The 22,844-nt window shown below is 36.7% G+C and overlaps 1 protein-coding gene across 1 annotated transcript in view; it reads left to right on the top strand.

Annotated features, from left to right (window-relative positions):
• The window catches only part of CDH8 (cadherin 8), a 312,089-nt gene that overhangs the window by 226,259 nt on the left and 62,986 nt on the right, over positions 1 to 22,844 (top strand). Inside the window, exon 9 of the mRNA XM_006211078.4 lies at positions 20,787 to 20,908. Coding sequence (XP_006211140.1) covers positions 20,787 to 20,908 — 122 coding nt within the window. The remainder of the gene's footprint in view (positions 1 to 20,786; positions 20,909 to 22,844) is intronic.

The raw sequence follows: 22,844 nt of genomic DNA, 5'->3' as shown, positions 1-22,844 counted from the left end.
CAGGAGAGGCAGGAGAGGCAGGAGAGGCAGGAGAGGCAGGAGAGGCAGGAGAGGCAGGAGAGGCAGGAGAGGCAGGAGAGGCAGGAGAGGCAGGAGAGGCAGGAGAGGCAGGAGAGGCAGGAGAGGCAGGAGAGGCAGGAGAGGCAGGAGAGGCAGGAGAGGCAGGAGAGGCAGGAGAGGCAGGAGAGGCAGGAGAGGCAGGAGAGGCAGGAGAGGCAGGAGAGGCAGGAGAGGCAGGAGAGGCAGGAGAGGCAGGAGAGGCAGGAGAGGCAGGAGAGGCAGGAGAGGCAGGAGAGGCAGGAGAGGCAGGAGAGGCAGGAGAGGCAGGAGAGGCAGGAGAGGCAGGAGAGGCAGGAGAGGCAGGAGAGGCAGGAGAGGCAGGAGAGGCAGGAGAGGCAGGAGAGGCAGGAGAGGCAGGAGAGGCAGGAGAGGCAGGAGAGGCAGGAGAGGCAGGAGAGGCAGGAGAGGCAGGAGAGGCAGGAGAGGCAGGAGAGGCAGGAGAGGCAGGAGAGGCAGGAGAGGCAGGGGCTTTTATTCTGTTTTCTTTCTGAAAATCCTGTCATTTCTTTGTATTTCCCATTACTACTTTTCCTGCAAGGCTCAAGTCAAATGTTACCTTCTTTTAGAAGCTATATATTTTCCTGAAACTAAATGGGAGCTCAGAGAAGGCGGTGATGATCTAATTTATAATTACAGTTATTTGTGTCTGTTCATCTGTTCCCTCCCAGACTAATGTCACCAGGAGCAGAGACTACATTTTACACTTGTCTGTAATCCTCATTGCTTGTGACATACATACCATCACATTATAAAATAAACAACTGGCAAATATTCATTCCATGAGCAAGTAACCTGAATGGTTACTTTTTGGATACAGTTACAGGGTTTTTAAGCACATGCTTATAAGCACATGCTTATAATATGCTAAATACTATTCAGACAAGAGAAAAAAAAAATACCAGCCTGTTGAGATATGGGGAAAGAAAAGGGCGCTGAATTCTTGCAAACATCCTGAGGTCGTGACATATCAGAAGAGAGGTTTCCTACGATAATAAAGATCCTCCCAGAACACAGCAGTTGGTTGTGTGCTTTAAAGTCAATAATCCAAGCCCAATTCTGTGTTAAAACCTAGAGTAGTTTTGTCTTACTTTATTTCAATTTCAGTAATCAAGAAAAGGATGTTACTTAATTCTCTTTGCAGTCTGTCACTGTTATGTGCAAGTCTCTTACCACCCCTAAGAAAATACTCTTGTTTGCTAACCATGCAGAAATCTGTGATTGAATACTTTCCGACATTAGCCTTGCTCTTCCCTTACAATCTCTGCAGTAACTGTTTCCTCTGCCTGGAATATGCCTCCTCTTGCTGCGGTCATGATTAACTCCCATCTTTAAGTCTTTGCTCAAAACAGCCTGACCCTTAACCACCACCAGGACCAGATCTTCCTTTTCCTGCTTTGTTCGCTTTTATTAGCATTTAATCCTTTCTTACATACCACATAATTTAGTTATCCTGTATATTCTGTATGAATTCTTCTCCATGGGTAAAATTTCTTATTCTGTAAATTGCTATTTCCTCAACAGCTACATAGTGTCTGATAATAGTAATTCTTTAGTTAGTATTTGCAGAATGAATGAATGATGGGAGAACATGCAAACAAAGACAACTGTTAACATTTATCTTGGCTTACAGAGCAGTGCCTAATCCCTAACTCCACTGGATAACGAACTCGTAGTATAGCAGCGTGCTTCGCTTTCCTAGATCTTCAAACAGTTTGACTGGGAAGTTGAACACAACTCAACGTAATATACTTACCTTTTTGTTTTCATAAAGCGTAGTGTGAACCACAGAGAGAGGAAATACGTTTCTTGCTATATGCAGACAATTAAACAACGTGTTCATTAAGCCGAGGCTGACCCTGCGCTCTCGTCCAGAGTCCCTGTCACCACACTCTTTATGCAGCTACCCTGTGAGCCCACGTTTCCCTCTTACTCACTGTGTAAAGCATTATGTCCGTTTGGACCTTTTAGTATATCAAGATGGCTCAATATATGATTGAACAGTCTTTTATCTGAGAGATATAAGTATCACGTTTCCTTTAAGCCATTCTTTAAAATCTCTCAGACTTTTGTTTTTGTTTAGTTTGCTTTTAATGGAGAGTAGGCAGAGGGTATCTGTGGCAAATTAGTTTACCCCAGATACACGTCTAGAGGAAGATTCTCTCTGCTAGCGTACGGTTTTGTAACTTCACCTCTGTGGTGTCCAAATAAGCTACAATTTAAGGCAAATATTGTATAACTGCAAGACATCTGGATGTGCTTTAGAATGACACAAACATTAAATTCAAATCCTGTATTGAAGTTTTCTGTGTTCAAGAAGCGAGACTTCACACCTTTGTTCTGCCATCCGTATAGTGGATACTAAAACAGACTGCATAATAAATACTAAACTGAACATCTATCATTAATAGCTTCCCATTTTTCCTTCCCTTCCTTTGCCTTTAGTTTCCACGTTACCCTGAGACTATATTCATTGTTATTCACATGATGAAATGATTTGTTTAAATGCCTTAATTTAATACATTAGGCAATTAATTCTTTTTAATGCTGAGCAAATTCCAACAATTTCCTGAGACAAAATTATAAAGAAAGTTTATGTGCAAGAAATTGAAAGTCATAGAATCTTTTTAGTCTCACATAGTTATGAAAAAATCACTTGGAGAGCAATATTTGAAATTATAAAATTTGCAATTGCTCTCATGCACTTAATTAGAAGTAAACATGGATGTTGGGATGAGAAACTACATAGTGGAACTCAGCAGAGTGTTGGTTTTTTCCCTGTAGAGATTTCTGAGAGCACTGTCATCAACAGTCATATAAAAAGAAGTTAGTGGGGAAAATCCTGAAATTGTATATAAATAAATCAGTCAACTTGCTTACAGGGAAAACAGTACTTTGTAGTGCTGTGAATGCATGACCTGTAATTCAATGTAGGAACCAGATGAGATGCAAAATTGTAAAATTCCTAATTCAGTTTCACTCAGTCAACTCTGGATGTAACATCTCCCACATAAATTTGGTAGCTAAATATAAGTCAGAATAAAAAGCAATGTTTGTTTTAAATTAATGATTAGAGCGGGTATTAAAACCTACCCCACATCCACCATCTGGTCCTCCACTTGCCTCTGCCCCAGCCTTACTCTCTGATTGCATACTTGCAGTGGTCAGAGACTCTTACCTTGGGAGACCGATTCATTTTTCTTTTTAGCAGCTGTGTGAGAAAGCACGTTAATCGTAGAGTGAACCAAAATATGCCTCAAGGTGTAAACAAGTCTTTTTCCTTCCCCTTTAGCCTAGTAAAATACAAAGTGTCTTGAAAAAAATTGTTTATATGCCATAGTTTCAGTGCCCTGGAATAATGGCTAAGGAGAAAACTGTGTTTGTAGAAGCTGGCATGGAGGTGACCAGACCTCAGAGGAGGCTGAGTCAGGAAGGAGGTAACTAGAAAGTTTGGAGCAAAATACAACATGGGACACAAACAAGACTGGACCCTTTAAAAAATTCTGCAGTTTGCTTGGTGTTTTCATGTCTGATTCCATTCAATCCTCTCGATGACCCTCGGATAGATATGACCTGCCGTGTACCAGGTACTGTTCCACGTGCTGAACACAACAGTGAACAAAAAATTCCTAAAACTGCTACCTGAGTAGAATTTACATTCAATTAATGCTAACCAGGGTTTGTCAAACCATACTTCCTGCTTACCAGTTGGCTTACCATCTAAATTTCTATTGCCAGAGAGAATGCTAGGACAGGTACTTTCTAGAATCAAAGCTCCACACAGACTGTATAAAAACACAGCAGGCATTAATGCGGTCTTCCATACCCTCACAAGATTCATGGTATGGACTGAGGAAGATTTTTCAATGAAGAAGGGATTTTCTCACTATGGTTCTTATCAAATTTAACCTGCTCAAAGCTCTGGAGTCTTTTTTTTTTTTTCCCTGATAAAAGTTTCTGGGCTCCAAACCAGACCCACTGAGTCAAATTTTACATAATGTTCCAAAATCCACAAGATTTGAGGGAAAAACTGCCTAAATTTTTATTGTAGTTGCTTCAGGTGAAGGGGATTTACTCTTCTGTTCTCTCGCAGTATTGTAGGTTTTGGCTTGAATATCCAGAACTCAGTAAAAATCATGTTGGTTCCTCCATAAAAGGGAATTCCATAAAAGATCCCTCCATAAAAGGAGAGGAGGGGGAAGAATGGAATAATTAATTCCCCTGCTCACAGAATCAGCTGACAGATGTACAGGAGGACATATTCGATCTTGGAGCTTTGGAAACCACTGCTCGGTGATCATCACTGGTGGCCAGCAGGCCTCTGCTGAGAGGAGCTGTCCTTTTCCAGCAATCATCAAGACAAAGGAGCCAGTCCCATTTCATTTCCATATAAGGGATGAATGCTCAGGGTCAAATTATTAGAGTTTTTCTTAGGGAAAGGAGGGACTTGATTGTTGAGATAAGAAAACAGAGAAAGGAGGTCAACACACCTGTAACGATACTGCAGCCACAGCCATGTATACATCGTTTATAAGCATTGAGCGAAAAGTTGGTTTCCCGCATTTGTCTCTTTTACTTCCCTTGGTTTTATTTTTCTGCGTACATTTCATCTATACCTGAGAGTCCCTACTCCTACCCTGAGTTATGTGCGAATGTAATAGAAAATGTTCTTGGTATCTCTTGTCCTAGAAGAGTATCTGGCACCCAGTAAGTATAAGGTCAGTATTTGTTGATTAAATGGAAGTTTAAAATTGCAGTCATATGTTAAATGCTTCTGTGAGAGAATAATCATATCGTCTTAGTCATAGGGTTATATAAAAATGAAAGCATGGTGCCTGAGAGAAAATGGTCAATAAAGACTTGTACAAAGCATACCCAAAGCTTGGACCCCAAGGATACAATCTTCTGTATCACCTGGTGGAGCTCAGAAGAAGTCAGCTAGAGTGGGTTCACTCTCCTCTGATGATTCCAGTACCTTCATGGAGAAAACTGAGCTCAAAATGATGAATGTTCTAGAGGACTGTACTCATATATGTGGATGAGTTAGGTTACTTTTTACCCAAGTGATTGTATATAAAGATCTGCCCCAATCATGCCAGGCCGTGCCAGGGACAGATCACCACAAACTAGTGGATTATCTGCAACAGCAGAAAGGCAGATGCCGACAACAGAACTTAGCATTTTGCTGGCAGTGCTTTTCTCTCACTTTTTTTTTTTCCCCCTGGTGTGTTAGAAAAAAATCACTTTTCATTTTTGTCTTTGACCTGATTTTGTAGAAATTAAAGCATTTCTGGTAGCATGCAGGGCTTTTTGCCATTCTCCATAAATTCAGTTTAAAAAAAAAAAAAAAACCTCCAGCAGTTTTTCTGTTTCAGCGTTATTTGTAATTATTTTACTAACAACATCGAAGACTACGATATTGGCCTGTGTTTTCTCATAATGTTTTGAAGTAAGCTTGACACTTGAGCTCCCTGTCAGCATCTCAGTTGCTGTATGTTGCAAATTTGCATGATACGTTTACTGGGCCCTTGAAGACTTTATTAAGCTTTTTTTAATAGGGTAGGTAATTTAAAAGTTTTATACAGCTAGCATCTATTTTTTTTTAATCTATAACCAAAGAAAGAGAGAATGAGAGAGAGTAGTTTACAGACACTCCGAGCTGCACAACATCATTATATACAGGTGCTCTGCACTGCCTCTCCAAATACAATCATAAAAATAAACATAGTGCTTCCTATTACTTACAGATTTGCACCTTTCACCTAGTAGATCTTTTTAAGTTTTATTGAAAGAATGCATGATATTGTGTCTACTTACCTTTCTAATATACACTGATAGATGGCTTTGCGGCTCCAAACGCAGTTGGAGGAAGTAGTGATGTATGGATGTAACTACGTTTCCATTCACATATATTCTAACCATTTAATATTAACGTCTGGGAATCCATCAGCATCATCCATTTTATTATCTTGTACTTGACCCTGCAGTGGTGGGATGCACTGCAGGCATTTCAACCACCTCTGCTAATCATTTATCGTGAATTATGTTTTTGCTTTTTTAATTCAGTATGATATCTATCTATCTATCTATCTTGGTCCAGTGTCACAATAAATGTGTAATTTATTGTGGCCAAAGCATAGACTAAGGGAAGAAATCTCAAGAGACTGGTCTGGCTTTGGAATCAGAGCATTAACTAAAGATAACACAGTTTTAATTATCATATGTGAATTCTGCTGGGCACTAACTCACAGAGAAGTAGGGTCATTTTATAGTAATGTTTTCTGTCCATTGTTCGGAAAATAAAGGGTGACTTACAGTTTAATTTTCTTGGGGAAATAATGAACATATTACACCACAATGGGATGGGGAAAATTAAGTATTTTTCTTACGTTTATAATGGTGGTTTATATCTAACTAACTCCCTCACTGAGAGTTAAGTACAAAGTTAGAGGAAAAAATGGTATTTGAAGGCAGCCATTACTTAGGAAGCCAAGATACCAGAGAGAAAGGAAACAGACTGAAATGACTCCTAAATTGAGCACTGCTGTTCCCTTCAGGCTTTAACTGATTCAACCTACAGGGCATAGAAACCAAGCAGAAGTCAGTGACCCGGAGTGTAGGACTGTCTCGTGGGACTGGGGAGTCAGAAGTCGTAGTACTGCGCTACCAAGGTGTCCAGAAATTGAGAGGCTAACTCTACAGCGAGGAGGTAACTAAAAAGAAGATATCATCAGAAATTAACACAGCCTTGTAAACTGACTATCCTTCAATGTAAGAAAAAAAAGAGAGAAAAGAAAAGAAGATATCAGAACGTTATGGGGGCTTTTTCCCATGACACATTTACCAAACCTTAACGTGCGCAGAAGAGGATGTGAAACCTCTCAGAGAGCGTGCGCCAAGAGGCTGAAAAGCTAAAAACATATTTTAGCAATTCAGCAGAAAAGAATGGGATCAAGAAGTAAGGGAAAGCAACAGATTAGATCAGTCTTCATAAATTCTGGAATCCAGCCTTAAGAGTATCGAGGTAATCTAACTATATAGACCTTCCCGTGAGGGAAAGATCAAACTCTGTCTGAAGGAAGACAACACTTGTTCATACCTAATTTCCAGAATTAGAACCCAGATACAGGAAAGGTGTAACAAAACAGCATAAACAATGAACACAGTATAAATGTCCTTGCATTGTACCGAAAATGTTTGAAGTATTACTTTAAGGTAGATTCTAATAAGTCAGTCATATATATATATATTTAAGATATCATGTATATATATTATATTTAAGATATCACTAAAATAGTATTAATAAAAGACTGTAACTAATAAGCTAATCAAGAAAATTGAATAATTAACCCTTATTATTCCAAAAAAAAGACAGAAAAGAGAAAAATGAGAACTGATTAAGAAAAATGTAAAAGTACAATTAGAAATTAAAACCCAGATATATAAACAATCACACTAATTGTAAATAAACTACATACTTCAATTAACAGATACTGGTAGACTAGGAAAAAAGCAATCAATTTCCAAATCATGTTTTTTTATCAGAAATTAATCTCAAATATAAGGACTGAAGTGAATATATAGACTGAAAAATATAAAGACTGAAGTGAATGAAAACAGATCTATGCAAATTAAACCAAAATAGTTCAGCTATAGGCTAAGAAGAATTCTTGCCAAAGACAAAGAAAATTTTCATAATGATAAATGATTAGATTCAGCAGGAAGATATAAAACTCCTAAATTTGTCTGTACCTAATAATATGCTTGCCACGTACACACAGCAAAAAATTGACAGAAGCAAAGAGAGAAATAGACAAGTCAACAGTTGTAGATGAAGATTTTAACCGAACTGTCTATTAATCAAACAAGTAGACAGAAAAAAATTAATAAGGATATAAAGTGTTTGAATATCATGATTAGTCACCTTATCTAATTGAAATGTGTAAAACGTTGCACTCCAAAATTACAAAAATATCATTACTGCTGAACACACTTGAAACATTTACCCAGTGTGGCCAAAATTGGGCTGTAAACCAAGTCTCAGTACATGGCAGGTTATGCTTTATTAACACAGTGGAGATAAACTAAAAATAAGTAACAAAAAAGACCCTGGAATTATCCCCATATATTGGAAATTAAACCATGCATCTCTAAATGATCCATGGAAAACAGAATAAAGGCACAAAGGGAATTAGTACATTTTAAAAATGAATGATAACAAAATAATGACATGACAAAACTTGTGGTATACAGCTAACACAATGCTCAGAGAGAAGTTAGCCTTAAATGTTTCTATTAGAAAAGAAGAAATGCTAAAAATCAATTATCTAGGCATCCACTTCAAACAGGCTGAAAGTGAACAGAAAATTAAAAACTAGTAGCAAGGTGAAAATAAATATGGGATAGAGTATAATGAAATTGAGCACAAATATACAGTCCTAAAATTCAGCAAACCCAAAATCCATTTGTTTAAATCGATAAGTAACCTGATAAAATGTTGCAAGAAAAAATAGAAAAGTTACAAGTTGCCAATATCAGAAATAACAAAGAGGACATCACTACAGATTCTATAGATGCTAAAAGATAATAACTGGACATTATTAGCATATTTATGACAATAAGGATTAAAATATATATGAGATAGACTGATAAGTTGAAAAATGCAGTCTGTGCAAACTGGCATAAATAAGAAAAAGAAAAAAAATATGTCTATCATTTTCTTTATTGAATAAATTTAATCCATAATTACTAACTCTTAACACACAAATTGTCATGCCCAAATGAACCTGACACAAACTTTACCAGAAGTAGAAGAGCGTTTTCCACCTTATGTCATGAAGCCAGCTTAATCTTAATGCTAAAACCTGACAAGAATATTGTAAGAAAGGAGAATTAACAGCCTGCTTCTCATGCACAAAAGTCCCAGGTAACATGTTAGCAAATCAAAACTGCTAACATAAAAATATAATATTACACTCAGGGAATACACAGACAGATGATTACATTTGAAAATCTATTACTGTAAATTAAAATATTGAGGAAAGAAAATAGAGAAAGCATATGATCATTCAACAGATGCAGAAAATGTTACATATTTATTTCTTGTTCATGAAAAAGCTCTCCGCACACTAGAAATAGAAAAGAATTTAATCTGATAAAGGACAGCTACCAAAAAAAAAAAAAAACAAAAGCAAATACCAGACCCAATGGTAAAATACTGAAAGCTTTCTCCCTGAGATTGGAAATGAGATAAGGTTGTCTACTATTGCTACTTTTATGCAATAATACTGAAGGTTTTGGCTAGTATAATAAGATACAGGTAAGAAATTAAAGTATAAATATTGGAAAGGAAGAAACAAAGTTGTCACTGTTCACAGACAACATGATTGACTACATAAAAATGAAAAAAAAAACTACAGTTAAACTATTATTTCTAACACTCAGAAAATAAAATATACTACTTATACTAGTAAAAAGACTTCAGTTAAATAGTGACAGTCTAATGAATGACGTACAATACTTCTAAAAAGAAAACTACCAAACGTTACTGAGAGAAATTACAGAAGATCTGAAGAAATGAAGGAGATATTCATAGGCGTCATGAGTTGGAGATTCAAATGTAAAAGATGTCAGTTCTCTTTGAATTTATCTGTAGATTCTGCACTATCAATCAAAATTGTTACAGCTGTGCATGCGTGTGTGTGTGTGTGTGTGTGTGTGTGTGTGTGTATACGCACAGTTTGACAAGTAATACCAAAATGTGTATATAAACTTAAAGGGAAAAATAAGAAAATATTTTAAAAAAAAAACAAATTGTTGAGCTTATCATACCCATAATAACAATATAGAAGATTTATTATAAAGAGTAATTAAGAGAGGATTGTATGAGCATAAGACAGAATAGGCCAACGGAACAGAAAATTCCACAAATAAGCCTCTACAAAAATACTTGACCGATTCATAACAAAAATACCATAGGTAGACTTAACAGTAATGTTGCCTGTGAAATGGATATCCATGAGTGGAGGAAACTCAACCCTGACCTCAAAACTCAGACTGCCAATATTAGTTAGTAATTGTCAGAGAGATCAGAGATGTAAGTGTGAAAAAAATAATATATCTTCCTAAAAATAACAGAATTTTGAAAATCTGGGTTGTGCAAACAATTAACAAATATGTTGCAAAATGTGTTAAAGTTAATAAGAGCAAAGACTGATGAATTCAACTTTATTAAATTAAGAATTTGTGTTCATCAGAAGATACTATTAAGAGAGTGAAAAACTAAGCTACAGAATGGGAGAAGGTATTGTGATATCTAGCAAAGGACATATATCCTTAATATCTAATATGCATATCTATTAGGAAAACATAGACAATGCAATTAAAGTGTGGCAAAAACTTAAATATTTCACAAAAGAAGATACCCAACTGGCCAGTAAGCATAATATGTCCTTAGCATCAGATCAAGATATTGAAAATAAGATTGAACTGAAATACAACTACACACCTCTACAGTGGCTAAAATTGAAATTAAATAATAAATAATTGGCTTTACCAAGTGTGGTTGAAGACATGCAGCAACTTAAACTTTTCTATGTTGCTGGTCATAGTGTAAATTGGTACATCCACATTAGAAACATATTTGGAAGTGTACAATAAAACCGAAAGGAGGCATATTCTACAATATTTCATTCTTTCCCTAAGTATGTAACGTACCGAAATTCAGGTATTTGTGTACAAACAGAAATACACTAAATATTTATAGTAGCACTTTTCAGAACAGCATAAAATTGAAACATGCAAAATGTCCACCAGTAAGAGAATAAAAAAATTAATTGTGGTCTATGTATACAATGAAATTCTTTTCCAAACAGTGGAAAAGACTGAACTACAGCTGCCTGCAGCCATATGAATGATTTTACAAATAGTATATTGAGCTAAAGAAGCCAGATATAAAGTGTGTACTTTATATTATTTCAATTTTCAGAAAGTTCTGAAGAAAGCAAATGAATTTAGTGTTAAGAAACAGAGCAGAGGTTACCTTGAGAGGCATGACGACTGCAAAGGGCAGTACATGGGAAGGTTTTGGGATGCCAGTTACGCTGCACATCTTGATCTGGGTGATGGTTACGTGGGTATGTTCACTTTACAAAAACAAACTGAAATAAAAACCTTAAGATTTATGCATTTTACTGTTTGAATGGCTTACTTCAACAACAAAAGCTGACCTCACACAAAAAATGTAAAGGAACCATCCCAAGAATTTTTAAAAAGCTGACTATAATGTTTCTAAACATAAAGTCACTAATAAAATGCTTCATGTTAATGGAGTCATCAAACCTTTCTTTTGAGGTTATTAGGTTATTACAATGTTATTTTGTTTGGGAAGTGATCTATCTTCAAGCTCGGATATTTTAACGTTATGTTTTACAAGTGCTATGCGAAAGAGAGCCTGTGGGGAAGAATCAGTTTTGCTTGTTCCTGTGTGGTTTTTAACTTGTGGTCAGGCTGCCCTGGATTCGTATTTCAGGTTTACCACTTCCCGGCTTTGAGTAAATACAAACAAGCTGACTAGAGTCCATGCAGTTTTTAGGCTCACTGGATGTTGGTAAATTGATACTTCTTCACCACCTACTATGATAGGTAGCCCAGATAAGTTGATTTCAGTCCTTACAGACACTGACATCATAATTCCATTTAAGAAAATAATGTCTTTGCAGTAACCCAACAAACCTCAAAGAGATAGTACATAACAAATTGTGCAATACGTGCTGGGTACTTACAATATCAGTTTTCTTTCATGATAATCAAGGGGGGGTGCGCATGTATGTGTGCATGCATGCACGCCCTGGGGGCACAATTCTTATTGTAAGCTGGTGCTAAATGAGCATTTAAACTGATTATTAGATAAATCTTTATCACACTGAAAGTGTGAGTCTCCCTAATTAAGATTCTAATATATAAGGGATTTAAACTGAATTGCATTATAAAGAGTAATCTCAGGAAATTCAGTTCCAATAATTTTGAATCAACCCTACTTGAAATAATTAGGGGGGAAAAAAAACACTGAAGATTTAGTAATAAAAGCATGATGCAATTTTGCTAGCAGAGTATAATTAGAGATTTTGCAAAGAAGACTTAGATTATGAAAAGGGACATACGAAGAAATAAACTTACAGAATTTTGTTTCCTTGCCTCTTATAATATGGACAAAGATAAGATGCATAAAAAGAATATAAACGTGCACTTAGGGCTGCAAAAGGAGGGGGCCAATATTTTTCAGACACTAGTTCCGCAAGAATAATACACAGCAGAAAAGAGAAGTGTACCTAAGACAGAACAAAAACAGGCAAACACGGAAAAACCACATATGCATTCACACATACACACAACAACAAAACAAAAAAGAATATAGACAACAAAGGAAAACAAATTTGTTAACATACACATAGAACTAAACGTATCTTGGCAAGCATTCAGTTCACACAGAAGTCGAACTATAACGTTGTACACATGAAACATATAATGTTGTAGACCAATGTTACCTCAACTGAAAAAGAACCCCTAGAAATCATAAACCACAAATGACTGGTTTATGTATGTTTAACTCTGAACTCTAGAAGCAGACCTATCCTCAGTGAAACAAAGGTCTTGGAATAAAGTTTGGCAAATAATAAATTCATATTTATAAATTTAAGTTAAAATATTTAGTATATGAAAATAAAATAAAATGAAGCAAAACTAGTAACTGCTTAATTAAAAAAAGAATCGAAAGTAGATGATGTTATGTAGCATATCAATAGAAAATGGAAAATGGAATAGTTCCGTTCCCATTCGTGCTAGTTTTTCATTTATAAACTGCCATTAATGTTGCCTTTAGAGTGTGACTGTGAAAGAGCTACATTTAATAAATACACAGTATCTAAGAGGCTCATAACATCGGTTCTTACCTCAGTGGCTCGAAGATTTTTTCCCATAGGATTGAAATTTTACAACCATAAATGTGACTATTTTATCCTTTAGGACCTCCACTCTTGTGATCTGGAGAAAGGGTACCTCAGGGCTCACTGATCGATGTGTAGGAAAAGGTGGAGTGAGGGCTTGACAAGCCATTATAAAGGATTTCACTACTTCCATGTTCCCTTAAGATGAATGCAATACACTAGAGACCTACACCTTTTCTCCCCATTTACAGAGCATTTGAAAATGGTGGAGCTGCGCAGAATGCATTTTTTTAGTCAGTAGGGAAAACAGGGGTCAGTGAGGACTTGAACTAAAGTCACCATTTAAGAGTCATTCTCTCCAGAGAGTTTAAGACATTTTCAAATATGTCTAAGTCCACAACTGTCACAATGAGAGAAACCATTTCTCTCCATCTCCTGAGAGAGCTACTTGGTTAATAGAAAAGCTCTGCCTTACAAGCTTTGTTCACTTGATACTGAAGTTCCCATCTGATTAAAGTTCTCATTTAATTTTAAACTAATCTGCAAATACAACTGAGATTTTAAGGAGTAAAACAGAATTACTCCTTTTTTATAGTCTAGCTTGCTGGAATTTTCACAGTCCTATAATCATGAATTATTAAAATTCTGGTGGTCAACTGCTCCCTCAGTGTTGACATTTCTTGGTACGTATTTGAGGAAGTCAATCGACTGTATTTGAACCACAGCATCAATACAGTTGCTGTGATAGTGAAAGGGTAATGCATAAAAAATAATGCTATAAAGAGAAAAATCTGTCACCAGAGATATCCCCAACAGCATTTCTGCCCTGCTAGTGCCCACAGGGTAATTATATTCTACCTTGTTTCTATGCTACCTAATAATCTATGGATTAATAAATCATCACTAATGATTTATAAATTATCATACCTTTTTTGGCCAAAATGTACATCATGAAGTTTTATCTTTGGTCACTAGAGAGCCTAAATCCACTAATGAAATTATTTTCCGAGACCTTCTTTCTAGTTCCCATCAGTTTTATTCTAAATGTCCTAAATTGCTATCTTTTCTATCATATATTCAGTTTGAATCTTCCTATTTTATACACTTCCACAGTTCCTCTCACCCCTGTTCAATTATAAATTCTCTTATTTTCCATTTCCCCTGTTGAGTGTAATTTACTGCTCAGGGCTTCCATCCTTCTACTTGTAGAAGGCTCAAGAATTATTTATTGAGTCCATCAGTATACCTACATTTGTCAAATCATTTTTTCTCTCGCATAGCCTGAAAAGGAGAGGCTGTTTATTTCAATCGATGCCTGCAAAAACAGCAGCTCGTGGAAACTAGTTGAAGCAAATTCCCAAGTAACGTAGACTTGGCAGTGTTCCATTACCTTTGATTATAAAAGGGCAAAATTAATGGGCAATTCATGAGTCCATGTGACAGAGAGGTGACAGAAAGTCACTACGATTCAAATGGTAGAAGTAAGGAGTTGTCTATACTAGGTGCCATTTCAGCCTTTTTTCGTCATTCTCTGAAAACAGTCTGACTTTTGTGACCAACTGAAACGGGCTTTTCCTTCCAGACCACTTTGTCGCATCTCCTGTGTTTAGAAAATTAATCTTTAATGAATGCTAATCAAGTTTCTAATTATAATATCTTTATATTTAATATTTGTGTATCAGATGAAAGGCAAACATTTTGGGGCCAGTCACAAAGGACATGAATAATTTCCTTAGAAGCTTATCTAATTAATTTTATTGCTCTGTAATATCTTTAGAATTTGAACTCCCATCATTTCATTAACTTAGACAAAAGTGAATCTTCAGCACTTACATATGACACTTGTGTTGAAAATTATGATAAGCTGAAGTAATTTCAATCGTTCATGTTCATCTAATACAGATAATGATAACATGTTTTGGGATTATTTGGGGGATATGTGGCACTAGTTGCTTGTTTTGTTTTATTGTTTTTCTCTTTGTTTTAGCAATTTTAAGAAATTTTCAAAGTATATTTCTGACACATTCATACACATAATAAAACAAAACATACACAAAATAAAACAAGCCATAACTTCTCTTATCAGTAAGCTTTATGCTAACTTTTAACATTGTAAATCTCATCAAGAATTATTTCAACGGCTCACCAACGATCATATGATACAGCCTTTGCCCATCAGCCTGTAACAGAAGACTTTCCCTGGTTTGGCTTCAACGTTCTGTCCTGACATCACCAACAGCCACTCTTCTGGTGGCTCCCATCGTTGGAGCTGCTGATTTTTAGCTGATGGCATGGTCTCTGGGCTCCTGAGCCTTTTCACATGTGGCTGACTCTTATCTGAAAGATTTGCCCACCGTCTCTTTACCTAGGGTACTTCTACTCATTACTTAAAACTAATTCAAAGCTCTTTTAAATCTTTCCTGTGACTACAGGAAAGTGTCCCTCCTTCCTATGTTCTTCCACATTTGGTAAAGGAACAACATGCAGGATACTTGAGAGTATAAACAAACCATTACAATGTGGAATCGCCGTGAATACTGTGGATTCCGGGATTATAGGAGCTTTGTCTTAGTAAACTGGAAAAACAGATACAAGTATTGATTGAATAACTAAAGAGAAGAATGAGGAAAGATATGTTCATGAATGATAAAAGGGTGTTAACAAAATTCTTAGGACAGAGTTACTAGTTACTTAACCTTCTTGAATTTGCATTTCGAAGAATGAATTCAAAAGAAGCATGTACAACCAAATTAATTTCACACATCTTTGTTTTCTAGAAAAAGACCAAGTTTACGATTGTAACATTCTATTCAGTCATAAATGTCCTAGATTTTGGGAAGAGGGAATGTAGTGGGTTGAACAGTGCCCCCCTCCCCACACACACCAATATGTTTAGGTCCTAAACCCAGGATCCTGTGAATGTGACATTTGGAAAAAGGGTATTTGCATATGTAATTAAGTTAAAGATCTTATGATGAGATCATCTTAGATTACCTGGGTTGGGCCCTACATCCAATAACAAGTGTTCTTATAAGAGACGGAAGAGTAGGAGACAGGAAAAGAGCAGATGACCCTGTGAAGATGGAGGCAGAGATTGGAGTTTTGCAGCCACAGCCAAGCACTGTCTTGGCTCCTCCCAGCTGAGACTTTGCCTGATTCTCTCCATCAACCAGCTGGTCTACAGTTTAGCCTATATTTTCACTGAAAGGACCAAATCTCCCAATCTTTTCCCATTTGCTTTTCACAACAACCTCTACCAGTTTGAAACCACCATTGGACTTAAAATTCACATTCCTTTGCAAATGAAGTCAGTTCTTTTGTTAACGAGATTCAGGGTGCTCAGCTTTATGCTCCCTACCCGCCACACATCCGCAGACAACACCTCTGAACCAAGACTGCTCCAGGGCATCTTTCTAAGTGATGCTCCACTTAAGGAACTGATTATCCTGTGGAGGGGGTCTGGGGGAAATGGTAGCCTCAAGTCTTCTTGGCTTACCTCTCTCAGAGCGAAATGACCCTTATGAGCCATGCAAGGATGAGCAGGACCCAGGGTTCTCAGTGACACTTCAACCAGTGTAGAATCTCTGTACCCTAAGCAGGAGGCAACCCCCACCTGCAGTTGCCCAGAACTTAGCCTGAGCAACAAGTATCTGGGTAGGATGAGAAGTGCTAACATCCTGCTCCCCGCCGACCCCACTAACAAGAGCCCTCCACTGTCAGTTTGGGGCAGAGGCAGCCCTGTGTTGTCGGAGTATATTTCCTATCTTGCTGAGCTGTGAGGGTGGAGGGAGCGAGCAGATCTTTATCAGATACCACGGACTTCCTTACTAAATTTTACTGGATTTTTAAAAATAAATGTGGGGAGTTTCAGGGGGTTTTTGTTTGTTTTTTGTTTTGCTGTATGCCATCAGTACCTTTTCCAGGGGCTTTTGTGTTTAATAATTTTTATCACTTTTTCTGGGAATCGAGTCTGTGGGGTTTTTCATGCTGTCATGTTGTAAGTCTATAAAAAGAAGAAAAAGACTGAATTGTGTATTCAAAGTGCTTTTTGGAAAAGATGTGGCCTAGGCTGAATCATAAAGGGTAAAAAGGAATTCAGCAGTTACAAAGAGGAGGGATTACAGTATCCCTGGTTAGGGTTAACTGTCCAGGATGTTTTACACAATCACTAAGGTACAGACATTCTAACCATTTTGCCGTACTCCACGAGCATCTCACTCTTCATTGCCAGGCTACACAGCTTAGGTTTTCTTTCTTTTAATATTTTTTAATGAGGTAGACTACACACTAGTAAATTAAAAGGAAACACCTAGAAATGTATCGAATTCAACTATATAAGACGTTAATTTAGTAAATTCAGCCAATTGTTAAATAAGAGTAAAGAAACACATTGAACTTGGGGTAAACATAATAAATAAAGTGCACACCATGAGATTCTTCACCACTATGAGGTGGACTCCAAACTTAGTTCTGAGTCTTCTTATATAGTTGAATTCTAAAGAAGGAAATACAATCATTTACAAAAAGCCTGTTTTCTATTATATTAAAACAAAACGCTTGTAGAGCCACTGAGACAAATTAAATGATCATAATCAGAGGAATATTCTTTATCATTCATGACCTTCTAATGGTAGTAAGTGATAGCTCCCAAACCTACATTATTTCTAACAACAAAATAATTAGATGGTATGATTCTAGGATCTGGGCCCCTGGAGAGTTAAATACCATCCTTTCCCCAGACACTACAGTAAGAGAAAAACGTACATTATTTAAATGTTGAAAGTTATCCCCAAAAGAAGCTCATGGAGATTCTCCATCTTCTCTGCTTGAATTTTACCTGCTGGCCGTCTAGATCTAAGAGATAATTGCAATTTATTGGAACAGTGAGATTAAGAAAAGAGGAGAAAGAAATTAAGAACATATGCCTTGATGTAATTATCCTTTTGCCAAAGTGTGAGAATGAAATCTGTATGTGTATGCATGTTTGCCTGTTGGGTGTGTGTGTGCGCGCACGTGCACGTATGCACACACGTGTACATGTGTGCAGACAGCGCAAGAGGAAAGACAAAGAATATCATATTTAGTTGACCCGGCACAATCACCCACTGTCAGTGAATCTAAGTAGAGCAACATCGCCCCATAGCTTTTTCTTGTACCTGCAGATTTCTAAGACAGTGTACCTATTATTCACTATCTATTCAAGTCTGTGTTGATCTTTGGCTGTTTATTCATTAAATGGTTAGAGAGATTAAAGACAGAAACATAACAGAAGTTTTCTCTAATCATTTATATAGACAAGAATTGGTCTAAGGTGTGGAATGGAAGGAAAGAATGCTAGATAAATAAATAAGCAATCAATAGTTCTCACAGTTGAAATACAGAGAATTGCAAGATAAAATTAACCAGTTAAAGGGACTCTGGGTGAAACAGTAGCACAAGCAATAATACGTGATTTAAATTGTTCATTCTCTCGGAGGCATGCAGATTATCAGTGCAATTCTGAGACTATTGGTGGTGGTGTAGCCCATTAGATTCCTCCAGCTTGATAGCTGATATTTGTAGTCAAATTTCAAATAGTGGTTAAACTTGAGATAAATATTTATAATAAGCCTATAAGCATTCTTGAGGGAATGGCAGTGACTAGTTACCTACACAAACAAACTACATTTTGTTTTAAAATTCATCACTATTGTACTGTGAAAATGGCTCCTGCTTGGAAGGCCAAAACTACATCTTGGAGTCTTGGAGTTAAGTTTTAATTGCATCATCTTGGTAAAGGCAACATAGTTCTCTGAGTGTCAGCCTCCACATCAGTAATCCACAAGCATGGGGGGTTACAGTACCTCCTTCATAGCTCTGTAGTGAGGACTGAACAAGATTTGATTCTGTGGAACATCTTGCGCTGTACGTAGTGCACACTCAGGATGCTCAGTGCTGGTGTTTACAGTTTTAAAAGGCAGAAGCTAAGATACCTTAACTATGTGCCCAATATGATCTGAGCACCTGTAATTTTTTCTCATAATATTTATAACAGTTCTGTAAAAAAGGTGTCAAGGTCTTGAGCTTCACTTTCCTCAGGAATACAATGAGGTTAAATCAGATTCAGAATCTCACAGGTAGTGGGAGGCAAAGACAGGGCTCTAAGTGCCTGTTTCCTGCGAACGCTAGATTCCCTTGTCCTCTTCAGCAGCTGCTATCAGCTCGGGTCAGACTAGAAAAGAAATGTCAGTCTTCACGGATATAATCATACCTTATCTCAGACACCTTATAACTCATTTATTTACCCAATTCAAGTAGAAAAAGGCTAAAATGTGAGTTTCTTGTCTTAGGGTTATGTATTATACCTTTTTTTAGATTTTCCTCTCCATTGAAACTAGGGAGCTGCTGCTGCTCTGAATGAAAATGAATTAATTCATTATACATAGGACAGTAAAAAGATAAAGAATCTATCAGGTGAGACATTTAAGGCCACTGGTGTGGTTTTGGTGAAGTGAGATTACGTTCCATTACTGAAGTGGTTGGAATTCCAAAGGATAGTATTCATCCATCCAGAGTTAATCAAATTAGAATGTTGGAGAACAGCCATGATAGTTAACTCAATTCAAATCTCGTAGCATTGCCTGTGGGGCTAACCAACTATAAATTTGTAACATGGCTCTGATTATTTGGCATGTGCTTTAAAGTGCTTTTATATTTAATGAAAAAATTGAGTATTTGAAGGTTCAGAGGTCTGAATTTAATCAATTGTCAAAAAGAAGATTTTGATATATCAAATACAAGTCTGTTTCTTCATATTCAAAGGCCAAAGATTTTTCTTCCCCTCTTGACTTGCTTATAAATGATCAGTGCCACAGAAACACAAATAAATAATTGGCCATTTTTGATGCACTCTGTATAATTTACAAGCGATCAAAAGATTATTACATGGTGCAAACAGTACTGTATGAAAAATCATCCTGTGGTCCAAGTCAGCAGTGTATTAATGGACCAGATTTTTGTGCATGCATCTGTGTGTGTGTGTGTGTGTGTGTGTGTTTGTGTATTACGTATATATAACTTTTTAAATTTAAGGACTCAAGGATTAAGGCTTACGTATTAAGTTCTATGCTACTGGAATTGACCTGGAAAGATTAAAAGATTATTATCTGTTAACAGATAATAATAGAAGGTGAAAATCTTCATGAAAATGACAAAATTAAAAATGACTTGGACTTATCCAAAAAGATCCCAAGGTCAATTTTTAATAAAAAATAAAATTCATAAATGATTCCCTATCTTTAAGAGTATCCCTTTTATCACTGTTAAGGATACCCTCTCAACAGTTGATTTGGTTCTGGCCTTTTTTTGTGGTGTTTGATGTTCTTCTTTAATATATAATCAGTCAAACAAGTAATAGTGCAAAAATGGGCTGTGTTCACCCAAAACAGAGAGATCAGTCTTTTTTGCATACAGCATTTTCTCTTTTGTACAATGTGCTTTATCAATAAAATTTCTTTATCAATAAAATTTCTTCATCTAGGAAACCTCTTTTAATTTATTCAGAGATTGTCTTTATCAAGCTAAGCTCCAGCAAATGGTGTTTGGAATAATAATTTATACTTTTTAAAAGCAGCCAAGCACTCGCTGTGTTTTCCTTACTGAATGGTCAGATTCCATAATCACCATGTGGAAAACACCCTCATTAAGGGAAGTTGAACCAGACACACAATGCTGTCAAGGAGAAGGTTGAGTTGCACGTTACAATGCAATATCCTCAATGCTGATGTTATTTTTTCCTTCCCATAGGGAACCACAGTCAGATATCCCGAGTACCTGTTGCTATTAAAGTGCTGGATGTCAATGACAACGCCCCTGAATTCGCATCCGAATATGAGGCATTTTTATGTGAAAATGGAAAACCCGGCCAAGTAAATATCTCCATGTTGTTAATACTGAATATGTTTGTATACAGCTGTCTCATATTTGATTAACCTGCATTATAGTGTGCATCTGCATCATTTATAATCTGCAAAATCATAGGCAAGACACATCCAAATGGGAACAGAGAGGGAGTATTTTTCTTTTGGAGATGTTAATTCTCTTTCTGCTTAAGACCAAATTGGCTCCTGTAATGGAACAACTTGCTGTGCCCAGAACCCAGAGCCAAAACACTATCTTGAAATATTTCGGGATATGGATGATTGCAGGGGAGGTCTTAGAGTGACGGGGCCAAATTTTTAGCCTTCAAGTGACAGGAGGTGAGGGTGAAGCCCATAGGGAAGGCTTGTTTGTTTGTATCAAACGTAGGAGTAACACATAATAATGGAACCCCAGGAAGAAAGAGCTGTTGTAGGAAGTGAGTTTTTAAGTCTGTAAAAATGTAGATGTATTTAAATAGACATAAGACCAATAGCATGTTTTAGACATGGAAGTAAAGCATCTGATAATTGTGTACTGATGTGTATTGGTGGAACTGTTTTAAAAATCTGTCTAATACAGCATAAATAGGACAATGAGACAGAGAGAAAGAGGAAGGAAGGGAGGAAGGAAGGATTGAGGAAAGGAAGAAGGGCGGGTGGGAGGGAGGGAAGGAGGTGGGGGTGGGAGGGAGGGAAGGAGAATTAAGAAAGAACAAAAACAAAAACCAAACCTGCTATACTCTGAATGTCAAAATGGAAATAGTCTATGTAAAGTTCGAAAAAACCACAAATGTAATAGATTTATTTTAACAAGGTGCCAAAGTACTGTATGTTTAAGAAACTTATCGTTTTTCAACTTCCTAATTTATTTCTGGATGGTGACATTTTAATTTAAATAAACAGCAGCTGACAGCATGACACTGGAGTTGTTAATCCAACTATTCTTGTGCCTCATGTGGGTGTTAGGAATTAAACTTACTATCTGCCAAGCAGTTTACCTGACAAAAGTCAGAATTTTTCCACCTAAGAAAGGAACAGCACTGTGGTGCTGTAGTTTTATGTAATTATTACAAAAGATGAAGTTGTTACCGCCTATAAAACAGCGGACACCTCCCCCTAGACTATTCTCATACATCGGAAAGATTAGCATTGTTTCCATCTACCAAAATAAGACACACATACCTGTGCACGCACACACAAAGTAAAAGCTAAAATTCTAATAATAAAATTAATTCTAAACACCTAGACATCATATTGTTATAATCAAAATATTCGCCTTCAGCAGTGATATGCTAAAGGTTATATCTTTTTAAAAATAACATTTGAACATTAGTTTCAGTATTTCTTCATTCCACCATGTCCAGTTGCCCTCTATCAGTCTTATCTTTTGAGCGCTTTTATTTATGACTCTTTGAGGATGGAGTGTATATATACTTGGCAGTAAATATCATTTTGCTAAGTTGGTGAATGGGTTTAATGGTGAGAGTCTGATCAAAATATATGCAGGTCAGTTTCAAGGATATGGTTGTATGGGCCAGACTGTTGCTAGGGTAATATAGCCAGTCACAGAGTTATAAGCCAGACATTTTTGATCATACAGCAACTGTCAAATGCTTTAGAATTTAAATAAAACTCCATTGTTCATGCAAAACTCATCACACAGGTTCAGAGAGTCAGTGGCATTGATATTTCAAAAATTCCACATTGGCTTCACTTATGATATTGACATGCATGCCTTTGGACCTCCTGGAATCTGGAGGTTTACCCTGTGGATTTTGACTGTTTCCAAGGTTTTAATGATTCCTCAGCAGTTTTTATCCTCAGAAAAAAATGCGTTGTTTCATCATCTTCCTATGCGAGATCAAAATAAAAAACGAAAGTTGATTCTTTGTTTTATGATTTTTGCAAATCAAAATGAATGACTCATTCTGTGAAGAAATGTTTA

Source organism: Vicugna pacos, chromosome 9 (assembly GCF_048564905.1).
Source record: "Vicugna pacos chromosome 9, VicPac4, whole genome shotgun sequence".
Classification (NCBI taxonomy): Eukaryota; Metazoa; Chordata; class Mammalia; order Artiodactyla; family Camelidae; genus Vicugna; species Vicugna pacos.
Note: the sequence above shows the minus strand (reverse complement) of the source record. Positions and strands in the feature narration are given on the sequence as shown.